The 18,000-nt window shown below is 42.9% G+C and overlaps 1 protein-coding gene across 1 annotated transcript in view; it reads right to left on the reverse strand.

Moving 5' to 3' along the window:
* Positions 1-18,000, reverse strand: part of LOC120027883 (dipeptidyl aminopeptidase-like protein 6) — a 250,075-nt gene that overhangs the window by 102,310 nt on the left and 129,765 nt on the right. Inside the window, exon 2 of the mRNA XM_038972981.1 lies at positions 6,155-6,269. Within this exon, the coding sequence (XP_038828909.1) occupies positions 6,155-6,269 (115 nt within the window). The remainder of the gene's footprint in view (positions 1-6,154; positions 6,270-18,000) is intronic.

The raw sequence follows: 18,000 nt of genomic DNA on the forward strand, positions 1-18,000 counted from the left end.
GTCTAAATTCAGTTTGGCTTTGGCTGCTTTAAGTTGACTCCAGGAGGTGCTGTCTGGGGATTGTTTATGTACTTTTTCACAGCGTTCCAGCTCCCTCTCAAGATCTAGCCTGTGTGCTTCCATTGCTTTTTATGAGAGGAAGCATATGCAATTAGATTACCTCTTAGTGTGGCTTTGGCAACGTCCCACATTGTGGCCGGAGAAACAGGAGAATCTTTGTTGTCTTTTGTGTAGTTGTCTATCCATGTAGTTACCAATGTATGGAACGCTTCATTTGATAACATGGAGGTGTTGAATTTCCAGCTCTTTGACCTCGGAATGTTTTTGCAGAGGTCAAAGTGGAGGTGGACAAAGGCGTGATCTGAAAGTGCTATGGGTCCGATTGTACACGTGGCTGAATTTATGAAAATCGTTGGGATAAAAATGTAATCTATACGGGAGTAGGTGTTATGGACATTAGAGTAGTATGTATAGTCCATAGACGAGCTATTAGTCTCTCTCCAGATATCTATCAGCCCCATCTCTTTAGTAAGAGAGTTCAACATCTTTGCAGATCTAGAATTTGTGGCGGGAACTTGAGATGATTTGTCCAGGGTTGGGTTGAGGGTACAATTAAAATCTCCAGCCAGCACTCCAAAGGAAACACAATGCTCATTGAACAGGGTTATCATTTGAACATGAAAGCAGGATTATCAGTGTTAGGGGCGTATATGTTTAAGATAGTAATTGGTTGCCCATACAGTGACCCAGTTATCAGTGACCCATCAGATATGTTTTTGTCAATTATGAATGGAACATTCTTATGGATAGGTATGGCTGTACCTCTACTGTTTGATTTGAAAGATGAGAAATACACCTGTTCCACCCAAGCTCTGCGGAGTTTGGCATGTTCGGCATCACAGAGGTGTGTCTCTTGTAATAGAGCAATGCCTGCTTTTTCCTTTTTTAATAACCTCTTATGGCTGCGATCCCCGTACAGGGATCAACATCCGGGGAAATTTCAGAGTGACTAACTAAAAATACAACGTCGTACCATTAAACATTCTTGAAAATGCAAGTGTCTTACATCCTTCAAAAGATTAGAATCTTGGTAATCAAACTACGTTTTCCGATTTAAAATAGCTATTACAGAGAACAAATGCTTTTGTTTGAGAAGAGCGATCAACAACAAACATTTTCCGCCATGACAGTTTTGACACATTCACATCTGAAGGTAAAATTATGACTTACATTCTGATATCTTGCTCTTATTTCTCTTCCTGAGGGTCCCAGTGATCAAATGAAGTGCCGTTTTCTTTGATAAAATCCATTTTTATAGCCTAAAACGAAACATTTTGTAAACCGTTTGTGTTGTGATTTCCATCTCTATCAACTTTTTACGGAGCATTCGACGTAATTACACACACTAAACAATCGTTTATCTAGTCATGGTTGGTTCCATTGCAATCCTCTGGATGTTTGTAACACAGCCAAACTTGATTGTTTTTTTTGCGGGGAGTATTGACCGAAGTGAACTGATTTGAAGACAACAAGCAATGACTTCATTGCGCACCAATAATATTAGCGAAGCTTCGTTGATTGACTGTATTTCTGCCCAATGACCACTGATCTTCTTGAAATCTAGCTGGGTAGATAGCCAATGAGCTGAGGTAAACACCAGTATGTGATGGTTATGGGTTGGGCCACCATCCCTTGTTTGTAAACGCACGCGTAACGAAAACATTCTCGCCATTGACCAACAGACTAGTTGCAGTTACGCTTGTTACGCACAGCAGTGTTTTGGAAAGTAGTATTTTGGAAAGTGTTTTTTCAACGATTTCATTGAAGACATCATGGCGAATAAATCAGGGAAAGCGAAGTCCAAGTCTAAGTATACAGATTTGCACCAGATTATAGAAGAGATTGATCGGGAAAGTGAGACAGATTTTTTGTTTGAGGAATCTTTGCGTGAACACAGTTATGATCCAAACATTGAGGAGCTGTTTCTGCAAGGACAGGACGTGGACTGGTAAGTGCTAATGCCGTTTTATGAAATATAAATATATAGATATCTTTTTTTTTGCAAAAATATATATATATATTTTTTGCAATTTGCAATTTGCAATGAAATGTGTGATGAAATGTGTAAAGTACACATTGGCTATAGTGTGTCTGTATGTGTACGACCCATAACCTGTGTGTGTGTTGTTTGTTTGTTTGTTTGGGTGTGTGTGTGTGTGTGTGTATATGTATGTGTATGTCAGATATATATATTTTCCATGTTTTATTCAAATGGAATGGAGTAGAACAGCAAACACACACATATGTTCATATGCCACAGTTCATTACTGCAGGCATGACTGTGCCTCAGGGCCAAAAGGGCAAAGCATGGAGGCGTCATTGTGTTCTGTGTCACATGAAGTCCCCCACCACCTGCACCACTTGTTCAGTTTGCCTCTGCTTTACATCAGAAAGAGACTGCTATGGGACATGGCACAGGCAGCAAAATATTGTGTAGAGGACTTCCAAAGGGTCTACCCCTGTTTTTTTCTTTTTCTTTTCTCTAATATTTAAAAAAATATATATATACATTTTTTTGTGTGTTAGAATTGCTTTTTGATATGTTGTATATAGTTATTTGCACTGTTGTATATAGTTATAGGTCATTTCACCAATTCGGCCACTTGGGTACATTTGGGCAACCTGGCGGGATTTTCCATGCACCGGCAGAACAGAGAAGCTACGTCTGGTAAGATGATGGGTGGGGGTGTGTGCATATTTGTCAATAACAGCTGGTGCGCGATGTCTAATATTAAAGAAGTCTTGAGGTATTGCTCGCCTGAGAGATAGTACCGTATGATAAGCTGTAGACCACACTCTCTACCAAGAGAGTTCTCATCTATATTATTCGTAGCCGTCTATTTACCACCACAGAACGAAGCTGGCACTAAGATTGCTCTCAACCAACTCTATAAGGCCATAAGCAAAGACGAAAATGCTCACCCAGAAGCGCTTGCTCCTAGTTTCTGGGGACTTTCATGCAGTCAAACTTAAATCAGTTTTACCAAATTTTTACCAGCATGTCACATGAGCAACCAGAGGAAAGAAAATCCTAGACCACCTTTACTCCACACACAGAGATGTATACAAAGCTCTCCCCCGCCCTCCATTTGGAAAATCTGACCATAATTCTATCCTCCTGATTCCAACAAGCAAAAACTAAAGCAGGAAGTACCTGTGACTCGCTCAATACGGAAGTGGTCAGATGACACGGATGCTACACTACAGGACTGTTTTGCAAGCACAGACTGGAATATGTTCCAGGATTCATCCAATGGCATTGAGGAGTACACCACCTCAGTCACCGGCTTCATCAATAAGTGCATCGACGACGTCATCCCCACAGTGTCCGTACGTACATATCCCAACCAAAAGCCATGGATTACAGGCAACATCCGCATTGAGCTAAAGGCTAGAGCTGCGCCTTTCAAGGAGCGGGAGACTAATCCGGACGCTTATAAGAAATCCCGCAATGGCCTCAGACGAACCATCAAACAAGCAAAGCGTCAATACAGGATTAAGATTGAATCCTACTACACCGGCTCTGACACTCGTCGGATGTGGCAGGTCTTGAAAACTATTACAGACTACAAAGGGAAACCCAGACGCGAGCTGCCCAGTGACGCGAGCCTACCAGACAAGCTAAGTGCCTTTTATGCTCGCTTTGAGGCAAGCAACACTGAAGCATGCACAAGAGAACCAGCTGTTTTGGATGACCGTGTGATAACGCTCTAGGTAGCCGATGTGAACAAAACCCTTAAACAGGTCAACATTCACAAAGCCGTTGGGCCAGACAGATTACCAGGACTTGTACTCAAAGCATGCGCGGACCAACTGTCAAGTGTCTTCACTGACATTTTAAATCTCTCCCTGACTGAGTCTGTAATACCTACATGTTTCAAGCAGACCACCATAGTCCCTGTGCCCAAGGAAGCGAAGGTAACCTGCTTAAATGATTATCGCCCCGTAGCACTCACGTCGGTAGCCATGAAGTGCTTTGAAAGGCTGGTCATGGCTCACATCAACACCATCATCCCGGACACCCTAGACCCACTCCAATTTGCATACCGCCCCAACAGATCCACAGATGACGCAATCACACTCCACACTGCCCTTTCCCACCTGGACAAAAGGAACACCTATGTGAGAATGCTGTTCATTGACTACAGATCAGCGTTCAACACCATAGTGCCCACAAAGCTCATCACTAAGCTAAGGACCCTGGGACTAAACACTTCCCTCTGCAACTGGATCATGGACTTCCTGACAGACTGCCCCCAGGTGGTAAGAGTAGGCAACAACACGTCTGCCATGCTGATCCTTAACACTGGGGCCCCTCAGGGGTGTGTACTTACTCCCCTTCTGTACTCCCTGATCACCCACGACTGCGTGGCCAAACACGTCTCCAACACTATCATTAAGTTTGCTGAAGACACAACAGTGGTAGGCCTGATCACCAACAACGATGAGACGGCCTATAGGGAGGAGGTCAGAGAACTGGCAGTGTGGTGCCAGGACAACAACCTCTCCCTCAATGTGAGCAAGACAAACGAGGTGATCGTGGACCACAGGAAAAGGAGGGCCGAACAGGCCCCCATTAATATCGATGGGGCTGTAGTGGAGCGGGTCGAGAGTTTCAAGTTCCTTGGTGTCCATATCACCAACGAACTATCATGGTCCAAATATACCAAGACAGTCTTGGTATAGGACACGACAAAACCTTTTCCCCCGAAGGAGACTGAAAAGATTTGGCATGGGTACCCAGATCCTCAAAAGGTTCTACAGCTGCACCATCGAGAGCATCCTGACCGGTTGCATCACCGCCTGGTATGGCAACTGCTCGGCATCTGACCGTAAGGCGATACAGAGGGTAGTGCGTATGACCCAGTACATCACTGGAGCCAAACTTCTTGCCATCCAGCACCTGTGTAATAGGTGGTGTCAGAGGAAAGCCCATAAAATTGTCAGAGACTCCAGTCACCCAAATTATAGACTGTTTTCTCTTCTAACGCACAGCAAGCGGTACCGGAGCGCCAAGTCTAGGACCAAAAGGCTCCTTAACAGCTGCTACCCCCAAGCCATACTGAACAATTAATAAAATCGCCACCGGACTATTTACATTTGCCCCCCCCCTTTTGTACACTGCTGCTACTCGTTGTTTATTATCTATGCATAGTCACTTCACCCCTACCAACATGTACAAATGACCTCAACTAACCTGTACCCCAGCACACTGACTCAGTACCGGTACCCCCTGTATATAGCATCGTTATTGTTATTCTTATTGCGTTACTTTTTGAAATATTTTTTTAAACTTTAGACTATTTGGTAAATATTTTCTTAACTCTTCTTGAACTGCACTGTTGGTTAAGTGCTTGTAAGTAAGCATTTCACAGTAAAGTCTACGCTTGTTGTATTCGGCGCATGTGACAAATAAAGTTTGATTTGATATCAGTTAAGAACAAATTCTTATTTACAATGACGGCCTACCCTGGCCAAACCCTCCCCTAACCCAGACAACGCTGGGCCAATTGTGCGCCGCCTTTGGGACTCCCAATCACGTCCGGTTGTGATACAGCCTGGAATTGAACCAGGGTCTGTCGTGATGTCTCTAGCACTGAGATGCAGTGCCTTAGACTGCTGCGCCACTCGGAAGCCCCTTGTGAGAACACATAACGGAAAAAAAGACTCCATCTACATGCAGTGAACATGTTTTGTGTTTGCGGTAGAGTACAAGCCCACTGCACTGCAGCTACGAGTGCACTACTCTGTGACATTGGAAGATAATGTGACACACGCTGCATGTTAAACCTGTTTGTGCATATGGTACGGTGGTCAACCCTGTCCCTTCCCCTCTCCTCTCAGTCACACGCACCTGGTGTCAACCCTCTCTCCTCTCCTCCCATCCTCTCTCCTCTCCTCCCCTCTCCACATACCTGGTGTCAAACCTGTCCTCCCCTTCCCTCCCCTCTCCTCGTACCTGGTGTCAGCCTCATCCCCTCTCCTCTCATTCTCCTCTCCTTTCCTTTCCATTCTCCTCTCCTCTCCATTCTCCTCTCCTCTCCATTATCCTCTCCTCTCCATTCCCCTCCCCTCATCTCTCCTCTCCACGTACCTGGTGTCAGCAGGATGACCGAGGTGACGATCAGGGAGCAGATGACCAGAATGACAAGCAGGGCGATCGCAATACCCTTCCAGTTCCTCTGAGGAGGGTTACTCCCCACCAGCTCCTGGAAACACAAAACAGACAGAGAGAAACACACGGTCAGAGAGAGAGAAAGAAAGGAGAGAGAAAAATAGGAAAGGAGAGTGAACAAGAGAAAGGTTGTAGTCGTAAGATGGAGAGTAAAAGAAGGAAAGGGAAAAATAAATGAGACGTGGGTAAGGGGTAAGGGAGAGAGAAACTAATGGAGTAATACTGTCTGTTAGTATAAAGAGTAGGGGGGAAGAAAAGGACAGGACGTGAGAGAGAACAATGGAAGAATGAATAAAAGAAATGGAAGGAGTAGGAAAGGAAGGTAGAGAACTCAAATTGATGGGTCTGTCAAGGACAAGTGGAAACTACAGAAACAACAACATGAATTCTCAAGGAGAATTGCCACAAGCAAAAGGCAGGAGGAGGAGTGGAGGAGGGGGGATTATTAATGAGGCAAGGAGTCAGCAACCATCACTGGCAAATGAATGTGACAGATAAAAATTGAGCTTTTGGATCATTGGTGACTTTGGTGGGGGAACGGCGCCAAGAGGCTTTTTGCTAGAAAAATGATTTCAAATTAGGTGTGTTTTTGGAGAAAACTTGAAACAATGAAACAAGTGAAGTTACACAGTAGGTTTAATATTGTTTTAAGTGCAAAATTAAATTGAAAAGTAATAAGTATCAATATCGAATTTGATAAATGGTCTCTGCAGGGTATGGAGTGAGTTGAATGAGAAGAGGCTTTTCAACCTTTTCACTTTTGTCACAAAAGACTACACAACCCATATTATTGAGGATTTGGTGAAGAAATGTCACCAGTAGACTTATGCTGCACTCTCTGAGGGTGTCTCAGGGGGAGTCAAAGAACCCATTTCCATTTCACACCTCACATATAAGCACCCCCTATTTTACTTTAGAACAGCAGCAACAACAACAACAACATGGCCTACATCAACCACACCTGTCAAAAATCTCAAAGATGAAATAAAGTTGGACATTTCCACAGTTCAGCTCCAACAAACAGAACAAACAGAACATCCAAGCTAGGAGTAATTTGAAAAGGATATTGAAAGCCTAAAACATCAAAATAGCTGGATTAATAACTTTTACATTTGTTTACAGTGGGGGTGGGGGGGATAAACAGACCTGAGCAGATGGTATGTAGCTAGTACCTTTGGTCTTAATTAAGAGAAACTACACACACACACACACACACACACACACACACACACACACACACACACACACACACACACACACACACACACACACACACACACACACACACACACACACACGCTCTAATGGAATAGAGTGGTCTGGTCTATGAGGTAAGCCTTTTAGTGACCTCCTTCGCTCAATTGAATGGAGCGGCAGACATCATTAGATAAGAGCAGCAGGGGCTTTTTACCACACCGCCCAGTACACACCCTCATTAAAACCAACAACCTGTTTTCCCACAATCCCTAGCGGTGCTCCGGCGAAACGGGGGTGCTTTCGCAGGGGTCACTGCCGAGGGCTGGTCACAGCAGGCGGGAGGAGAGTTAGTGGACTGTGACGTAAACAACCCCACAAACAGAGCCAGACACATCCCTTATCAACAAGTTTATACAAATGGTGTAGCCTACTAGTGAATAATTTGCCTGGCAATTCTGCAAAATAACAATAATCATGAGCTATATAGTCCAAGATGTTTGGTTGGGTGAGTGTCATGCAGGGAGAACAAACAACTGAGGCTCAGTGAGGCTCTTTTAAACAATAACATCGGCCACTTTGTGCCAGCATGAGAGGACAAACATCACTCTCTTTTGGAGTGTCCACAACAGATTCGGGATTTTACATAATACCCAATATAATAGACTTGCACTCATTGTAACACCTACACAGTAGCACTCAATTGTAACACACAATTGTAACACACACACACACACACACACACACACACACACACACACACACACACACACACACACACACACACACACACACACACACACACACACAAGCATTGTAATGTAAACAGCCAGCGGGAAGTCACAGCTGACTAACCAAACACATCAATATACAAAATGCTAGTGGGGCTACGATGCTCTGATGCTGCAAGGACAATTATTGATGTTTTTAATCATGATCATGACTGCTGCGTGGAGTAGGTCCCCTAGTATAATGTGTCCATGGGTATTCTCTCTTGTGGAAGTAGTCCACAAGTTGCTGATCGGTAGAACCTAATTTAACTTGCAAATATATTTGTCAAGCGCATCACTTTTGCACGCTTGAGTCAACATGTGACTGTCATTAGGTTTAATTGTGTTTCGGTGCCAAGCGATAACAGCCAAAACAGAGTAACATTTTTAATTGCTTGAAGATATTGATCAGCAAGGTTATCTGAAAGAAGAAACATATGTTCATCTCTGATTAGTAGTAAGTGTTTTTTTGTCATATTTATATGTGTATGGCATTCATGCAATCTAATAAACATCCAATTAAATAAAATAGGTAAAGGAATACATACTCTAACATGGTCAAATGTGTATGGACACCTGCTCATCGAACATCTCATTCCAAAATCATGGACATTAATATGGAGTTGGTCCCCCCTTGCTGCTATAACACTCTTCTGGGAAGGCTTTTGACTAGATGTTGGAACATCGCTGTGGGGACTTGCTTCTGTTCTGCCACAAGAGCATTAGTGAGGTCAGGCACAGATGTTGGGCGATTAGGCCTGGCTCGCAGTTGGCTTTCCAATTCATCCCAAAGGTGTTTGATGGGGTTGAGGTCAGGGCTCTGTGCAGGCCAGTCAAGTTCTTCCACACCGATCTCAACAAACCATTTCTGTATGGACCTTTACTTTGTGCACGGGCATTGTCATGCTGGAACAGCATTCCAAAACTGTTCCCACAAAGTTGGAAGCACAGAATCGACTAGAATGTCATTGTATGCTCTAGCGTTAAGATATCCCTTCACTGGAACTAAAGGGCCTAACCCCAACCATGAAAAACAGCCTCAGACCATTATTCCTTCTCCACCAAACTTTATAGTTGGCACTATGCATTGTGGCAGGTAGCGTTCTCCTGGCATCCGCCAAACTCAGATTCGTCTGTCGGACTGCCAGATGGTGAAGCGTGATTCATAACTCCAGAGAAAGCGTTTCCACTGCTCCAGAGTCCAATGTCAGCGAGCTCTATTTTATACACCTGTCAGTAACGGGTGTTGCTGAAATAGCTGAATCCAATCATTTGAAAGGGTGTCCACATACTTTTGGTCATGTAGTGCACCATCACAGCATTAGTTAACTATGATCAAGGGACTTCACTGACATGTTGTAGGCCTAGGCTAATTAATATGCAACCGCCTTGTGAAAGGTGCGTTATAATTCTGAGGAGAGAGTGCATGAGCTACACAGAAACTTTTGCCTCCATATGAATCTAAAATCTCCAGTGGAACAGCTGCAAGATACTCTGATTCTTCCCAGCCTATAGCCAATATCAGTTCATCTCCTTGTCAAATAACATAAAACAAGCTATGTAACCTAGTTCCTAGGCCAAACCAGAACTACTGTGTCTGGAATGCCTTTGCAAAGAAATAGGAAATGTACAGTGTTTCCTTGACACAAACGCCAGAGTCGATGCAATAAACCAAAAATACACCAATGCAATTTTCATGTCTTATTGTCCTTGTGTCACACGCCACAGATTTGTTCATGCAACCGAACACACCAATTTCTTTATACATTCAAAGTAATTTACACTCAATGGAATTCACACTTCGCAGTCGCCGCCTCGGGCTTTGTGATCTCAAAGCATCAAAGAAAGACATAACTTCACTAGCTCAGTCTATTTCCCCGTCTATCTGTGGGAGAAGAGGGGCACAATTTATTCCTATTGCACTCCTGTGTGTCTGAAAATGATGTTCAAAGGTATCTGGGAGGCAGGTCGCAAATACTTGGCAAAACCCTGTGAACAGCCTGGGAAGGACCAGAAAATGATTTTGTGAAGATAAGCTGTGTCGTCCATCTCAAAGAGCATGCAATTTGGTGGCAATTTTCCATTTAGTTGGAAAATAAGATCCCACATTCATTCTAAGGCTGGAATTGGACAAAATAGCAGTCGTTTCGAGCCTGCCTTTCAGTCACCTCCTGGAGAAAAATCCCATTTTCAGTCCATTTGCTCGATCCCTTCATTCTCCTGTTCGTTTAGCATGCGGACTTCATCAGAGGGCTCCCATGAGTAGAAACATTACCCTGAACCTTTTAGCCCCTGAATGGTTGTATTTTATGCTACAGAACAGGCATACTGAAGTTCAAAACAGAAATAGCAAAGGAAATTGAGTAACACATCCAAAGCTCTATTTAGATAGTCAGCTTATGCATAAATAACCCACATTAAAATGATTTGCTCAAAGTGAATGGTTTCCTGTTTCTTATTGTCAACCATCAAAGTATTTTCAACAAGATCATCATCTAATGAATTAAAATGTTTCTTAAGAAAGGCTTCCAACCAAACAGTGCATTCGAAAAGTATTCAGACCCCTTCCTTTTTTCCACATTTTGTTACGTTACAGCCTTATTCTATAATGGATTAAATAAATAAAAATCCTCAACAATCTACACACAAAACCCCATAATGACAAAGAAAACACAGGTTTGAAATTTTGTGTGCAAATTTATTAAAAAGAAAAACAGAAATACCTTATTTACACAAGTATTCAGACCCTTTGCTATGAGACTCCAAATGGAGCTACATATTAACAGTCCTTCCTCCAAAAGACCCTTGAATTGATTACATTTTTATGAAAATCCCCAGAATCATGTTCTTTTTTTGTTGCAATTTGTGTTTCCGATTGTGGCACACCACATAACCACTTCCATCAAAGAATTCAGAATATGATCACATACAGTGCACTCGGAAAGTCTTCAGACCCCTTGACTTTTTCCACATTTTGTTACGTTACAGCCTTACTGTATTTTAAAATGGATTAAATAACACATTTTCCTCATCAATCACACACAATACCCCATAATGACACAGCAAAAACAGGTTTTTAGGAATGTTTGCACATTTTTTAAAAATTTAAAACAGAAAAACCTTGTTTCCGTAAGTATTCCGAACCCTTTGCTATGAGACTTGAAATTTAGCTCAGTTGCATCCTGTTTCCTTTGATCATCCTTGAGATGTTTCTACAACTTGATTGGAGTCCACCTGTGGTAAATTCAATTGATTGGACATGATTTGGAAAGGCACACACCTGTCTATATAAGGTCTCACAGTTGACAGTGCATGTCAGAGCAAAAACCAAGCCATGAGGTTAAAGGAATTGCCCATAAAGTTCTGAGAAAGGATTGTGTCGAGGCAAAACATTTCTGCAGCATTCAAGGTCCCCAAGAATACAGTGGCCTCCATCATTCTTAAATGGATGAAGTTTGGAACCACCAAGACTCTTCCTAGAGCTGGCCACCCAGCCAAACTGAGCAATCGGGGGAGAAGGGCCTTGGTCAGGGAGGTGACCAAGAACCGATGCTCACTCTGACAGAGCTCCAGAGTTGCTCTCTGGAGATGGGAGAACCTTCCAGAAGGACAACCATCAGCACTCCACCAATCAGGCCTTTATGGTAGAGTGGCCTGATGGAAGCACGCTTGGAGTTAGCCAAAAGGCACCTAAAGGATTCTCAAACTCCCCAAATACAGGTGTGCCACGCTTGTAGCGTCATACCCAAGAAGATCAAGGCTGTAATCACTGCCAAAGGTGTTTCAACAAAGTACAGAGTAAAGGGTTTGAATACTTATGTAAATGTTATATTTCATTTTTATTTTTTATTTTAATAAATTTGCTAATAAAAAAATATTTAAAAACAGTCAGTATGGGGTATTGTGTGTAGATTGATGAGGGATTAAAAAAAATCCATGTTAGAATAAGGCTGTAACGTAACAAAATGTGTAAAAAGTCAAGGGGTCTGAGTACTTTCCAAATGCACTATAATTCTGCCATTTCCAGTATGGAAAGATTCTTATATGTAGAATATCTATAACGCTATATCTGATTTCAACAGGCGCTGTCTGAAATGGTTTGCCATTAAGGATGAAGAAAAATAAACTTGCAAAAGATAGTGGTCCCCTTCAAGGCTGATAAATGGAGCCTTTGGCTTCGATTTCTCTGAATGTGACGATCCATAGATGTGTCTCATTAGGTGGGCGCAGGCAACACAAAGAGTATTAAGCCCTGACCAGCCATTTCCAACAGGGCCTCTGGAACCCTCCCTTCGTGATCAATACACAGTGTCCCCTTTTTCATTTACTGGTTACCTCATCTTTTCACAAATGTCACAAACTCCTGGGACTCTTGAGACAGTTCAGCAAATTTCTCAGTCTCTAGAAAGATACATAAGGCAATAACACTATGAGTGCCCAAGACCTTGTGAGCTCCCGGAGCATGGCGGCTAACCTTCCTGATCGTTCCTCTGATATCTGCAATTATGATAATGATTAGCACAATTATCTGGGCGTCCAACTGCACTGGGTAAATGAGCAGGTGATTAGAGGTGGCGGAGGTGACTGTGGCGAGTAGAGAAGAGACAAGTCAAGTCGACTATTTTCTTGACAGAAGGTTAAGCAAACAAACATTTAAAGGCTGTGAAGAAATCAATGCAAGGACATGAAGAGGGAGCAAACAAAGCAGTGTAGACCTGAATTGAGACCTGAATGCAGACCATATAGAAAGGCAACTAACTTCTTTAGTAGTTTAAAAAAGGATACTGGGGTGATATACAGTTGAAGTCGGAAGTTTACATACACCTCAGCCAAATACATTTAAACTGAGTTTTTCACAATTCCTGACATTTAATCCTAGTAAAAATTCCCTATTCCTATTCTGCAAGCGAAATCCTGAGAAAATCTAACCCGGAAGTGATATATATATATATTTTTTTACTTTGTTTCCTGGCCTGTCTAACCTCCATATAAAGGGGTATCAACCAGATTATTTTTTCCAATGGCTTCCCCAGGCTGTGAACAGGCTTTAGACATAGTTTCAGGCTTTTATTTTGAAAAATGAGCGAGATGTTTCAAAAGAGGTCAGGTGTCCTCCGAATATTTCCTGCGCGCGAGAGAGGGGCACCCCATTTTAATTTTGTCTCTTAATGAATAGGTTATGCTCCGGTTGAAATATTATCGATTATGTTTGTTAAAGACAACCTGAGGTTTGATTATAAAAAACATTTTAAATGTTTCTACGACCATTTCGGATACTTTTTGGGATTTGTCGAACGGAACACGGCTTTTGATTATTCATCATAACGCGCAACCCAAATGGCGTTTTTTTGTGATAAAAGTAATATTTATCGAACAAAAATAACATTTGTTGTGTAACTGGGAGTTTCGTGAGTGGGAACACCCGAAGATTATCAAAGGTAAGCGATTAATTTGATTGCCTTTCTTACTTTCGTGACCAAGCTAGCCAAGCTAATATAAGGCTAAACTGTTATAGCATTGAAAGCTACACTCACAAAAGCTTGGATTTCTTTCGCTGTAAAATATATTTTCAAAATCTGAGACCATAGGTGGATTAACAACAAGCTAAGCTGTGTTTTGGTATATTTCACTTGTGATTGCATGATTATAAATATTTTTGGCGCCCTGCAATTTGGCGCCCTGCAATTCAGCGGTTGTTTAGGAAAGTGAACCCGTATTCGGTATCCGTAGATCAGAGAAGTTAACCTGTTATGGCTGCAAGGGGCAGTATTGAGTAGCCAGTTAAATCGTGCCCATTTCAAACGGCCTCGTACTCAATTCTTGCTCGTACAATATGCATATTATTATTACTATTGGATAGAAAACACTCTCTAGTTTCTAAAACCGTTTGAATTATTTCTCTGAGTGAAACAGAAGTCATTCTGCAGCACACTTCCTGACCAGGAAGTGGAATGTCAGAAATCGATGCTCTGTTCAACTTCCTGCCTATACATGGGCATGATACGTAAGAGTCTACATACACTTCATACACCTTCCCCTGGTTGTCAAGAGGCGGTGAGAAAAAAAAATTCGTGTTTATCTTGGTCTGAGGTGGAATTAAAGCTCTTTGTTTGACGTGACCGTCCACTTCCTGTTTCTGGAGCGCGCGAAAGAGGACATGGATTTGCCTTCTGTTTTGCTCTCGCTATGGACGACTAACATCTCCGTCTTAGATTTTATTTGATACATGTGACCATATCATCGTAAAGTATGTTTTTTCAATATAGTTTAATCAGATTATTTAAATTTTTTCGGGAGTTTTGCCGTGTTCCGTTCTCTGACTTTGTTGACGTTGGAGAGATCCGTAGCACTTGGCAAGTGCCCATGCTAAATGAAGAGGGAAATTTGCCGTTCCAGATCCAAACAACGACTGTTCTGGACAAAGGACACCTTGTCCAACATTCTGACGGAAGATCACCAAAAGTAAGAAACATTTTATGATGCTATTTCTAATATCTGTCGTGCATGTGAACTGGTCGTCGGCGCCCAAGTGTTTCTGGCTATTGTGGCTATGCTAATATAACGCTACATTTTGTTTTCGCTGTAAAACATTTAATAAATCGGAAATATTGTCTGGAATCACAAGATGCCTGTCTTTCAATTGCTGTACACTATGTATTTTTCAGAAATGTTTTATGATGAGTAATTAGGTATTTGACGTTGGTGTCTGTAAATATTATGGCTGCTTTCGGTGCAATTTCTGATTGTAGCTGAAATGTAAACTATGATTTATACCTGAAATATGCAAATTTTTCGAACAAAACATATGCTATACAATAAATATGTTATCAGACTGTCATCTGATGAAGTTGTTTCTTGGTTAGTGGCTATTTATATCTTTATTTGGTCGAATTTGTGATAGCTACTGATGGAGTAAAAAACTGATGGAGTAAGAAAAGTGGTGTCTTTTGCTAACGTGGTTAGCTAATAGATTTACATATTTTGTCTTCCCTGTAAAACATTTTAAAAATCGGACATGTTGGCTTGATTCACAAGATGTGTACCTTTCATATGCTGTATTGGACTTGTTATTGTGTGAAAGTTAAATATTTAAAAAAAATATCTTTTGAATTTCGCGCCCTGCACTTAAGCTGGATGTTGTCATAAGTGTACCGGTGTCGGGCTGCACCCCAAACAGGTTAAAGGCACAGTCAACTTAGTGTATATAAACTTCTGAGCCACTGGAATTGTGATAGTGAATTATAAGTGAAATAATCTGTCTGTAAACAATTGTTGGGAAAATGACTTGTGTCATGCACAAAGTAGATGTCCTAACCAACCTGACAAAACTATAGTTTGTTAACAGGAAATGTGTGGAGTGGTTGAAAAGCGAGTTTTAATGACTCCAACCTAAGTGTATGTAAACTTCCGACTTCAACTGCACATCAGCAGTGAGTGGTTAGCTCTCAAACTGAAGCAAAGAGGCAAAGAGTTAAAAAAAACTACAAACCTCAGATTTCCCACTTCCTGGTTGGATTTTTCTCAGGTTTTCGCCTGCCATTCTGTTATACTCACAGACATCATTCAAACAGTTTTAGAAACTTCAGAGTGTTTTCCATCCAAATCTACTAATAATATGCATATATTAGCAACTGGGACTGAGTAGCAGGCAGTTTACTCTGGGCACGCTTTTCATCCAAACGTGAAAATGTTGCCCCCTATCCCAAACAGGTTAATTGGAAACAGCATCCTTGGGAATAATGGCAGTGGACGAGTGGTTCCATGGAAGCCAGTAGTAATTACGTCAGTGGCAGGGCCTGCAGCAGTTTGAAGTCAGCTACTACAACCACTCCTGCTACTGTAGCTTAGCTATCACGCCTGCTCCCACTCCCCCTCCATGGCGCTCGAAGGTGCCAGGCTCCCCAGCATTACGCACTACTGCCACCATCATTACGCACACCTGCCTTACCCCGTCAGGCGCATCAGCGATTATTGGACTCACCTGGACTCAATCACCTCTGTCATTACCTTCCCTATATCTGTCTGGTTCCCCACTCTGTTCCCTGCTTCAGCATTAATTGTCGTTTGTGGTTTTGTACCCGTGTACTGACACTGTTCTTGTCTTGGTCTTTGTCTGTTTCTTGAGTAAATATTGACTCCCCGTACCTGCTTCTCATCTCTGTAAGGGCATCGGCCCTTACAGAATGCTGAAGCCACTAAACGAAGCATCGGGGAGTGCTGGCTTTCCGGTTGGTGGTGATGTTGGGTCCGGGGGCCACCATCGATGGAACCGGGGGTGCCTAAGCCAGCTCGTTGGGCTGTCACGCCCTAGCTGGCGCAAGAGATTTCTTGCCACGGTTGGCTCGGAAGGCGCCCATCCCACATCAGGCCTCAGCCGGATCGTCAGGGTTTTACGTCCAGCCGGCTCGTCATGCTGCTACGCCTCAGCCGGATCATCGAGCTCCCACGCCTCAGAGGGAGTGACAGGCTTTCACGCCCCAGCCGAATCGTCAGGCTCCTATGCCTCAGCTGGCTCGCCAGGCTCCCATGCCTCTGCCGGTTCGTTGGGAGTTTACGCCCAGCCGGCTTTTCCAGCGTCCGTGCCTCGGCCGGCCGGTCAGGCTCGCCCAGGCGGGCCCCTAGGTGGGCCACTGTCACACCTGCTCCCGCTCTCCCTCCCTGGCGCCCGGAGGCGCCAGGCTCCTCAGCATTACGCACTCCTGCCACCATCATTACGCACACCTGCCTTCCCCCATGTCATGCACATCAGCGATTATTGGACTCACCTGGACTCAATCACCTCTGTCATTACCTCCCCTATATCTTTCTGGTTCCCCGCTCTGTTCCCTGCTTCAGCATTAATTGTTTGTCGTTTTGTACCCGTGTGCTGGCGCTGTTCTTGTCTTGGTCTTTGTATGTTTCCTGATTAAATGTTGACTCCCCGTACCTGCTTCTCATCTCCGGCGTCAGTCCTTACATTAGCATAAGCTCTGAATCAGGCCTAATTTAATGTTGCGTGATATTGCTGGTAGCAGCTGGGAAAAGTGACAATAATAATAAAAGTATCTGCAGTCATATGTAAGAGCCAGTAAACAAAGTTTGTGACCAAATAACAAGTGAGGTACATAAAGTTAGAGGAGAGAGAAAGTAGCATTAATAGTGTTCAACAGGTTAATAGTGAAGTGTAGTAGTGATAAGGGAAGATATATGACATCTTTTGGTATCAGCGATGATTGATGTTATGGCCGATGAAAGGCCGTATTTACATTTGGCAAAGCAGAGCGGTGCAGTGATAAGTGTCAGTACCATTGGCAGTGTAATAGCAATACAAAGAACAATGCTTTCTGTGTTGACCTTATAGCCACACAGCAGTTTGTCCATATCAATATTCAGGTTTTGCAGTGCCTGAGCAAGAGGAGAGGTGCAATCTGCAGTCCTCCTGCATCCTTGTGTTTCACAGTTCAGGCAAGGGAACTAATCCTCAAAAACAGAGGCATTGTTTTCTTCCCATTTCAGCTTTCTCAGACCTGTGCAGCTAGCACATAACATTCTGAGAACTAGAGAACAAGCCGATATATTGTGACGATATTGTCCTTTTCTAGTCTATCGGCTATTGGCCCTTCTCTATCGGCTTTGCCGATAATCCCTCTACATAGCAAAGCTGCTGCTATGCCAGCCGCCACTCACCGGCTGAGCCACGAGCACTGCATAATGCAAAGGAACGTTTAGCTGGGAAAAATCAGCAATAGCAAATAGCAAGCTAGCTCATTCTCAAACAGAAAGCTGGAGTATTGAGAAATGGATGAATTGACACAGTGACCA

The sequence above is a fragment of the Salvelinus namaycush genome, chromosome 33 (assembly GCF_016432855.1).
Source record: "Salvelinus namaycush isolate Seneca chromosome 33, SaNama_1.0, whole genome shotgun sequence".
Classification (NCBI taxonomy): domain Eukaryota; kingdom Metazoa; phylum Chordata; class Actinopteri; order Salmoniformes; family Salmonidae; genus Salvelinus; species Salvelinus namaycush.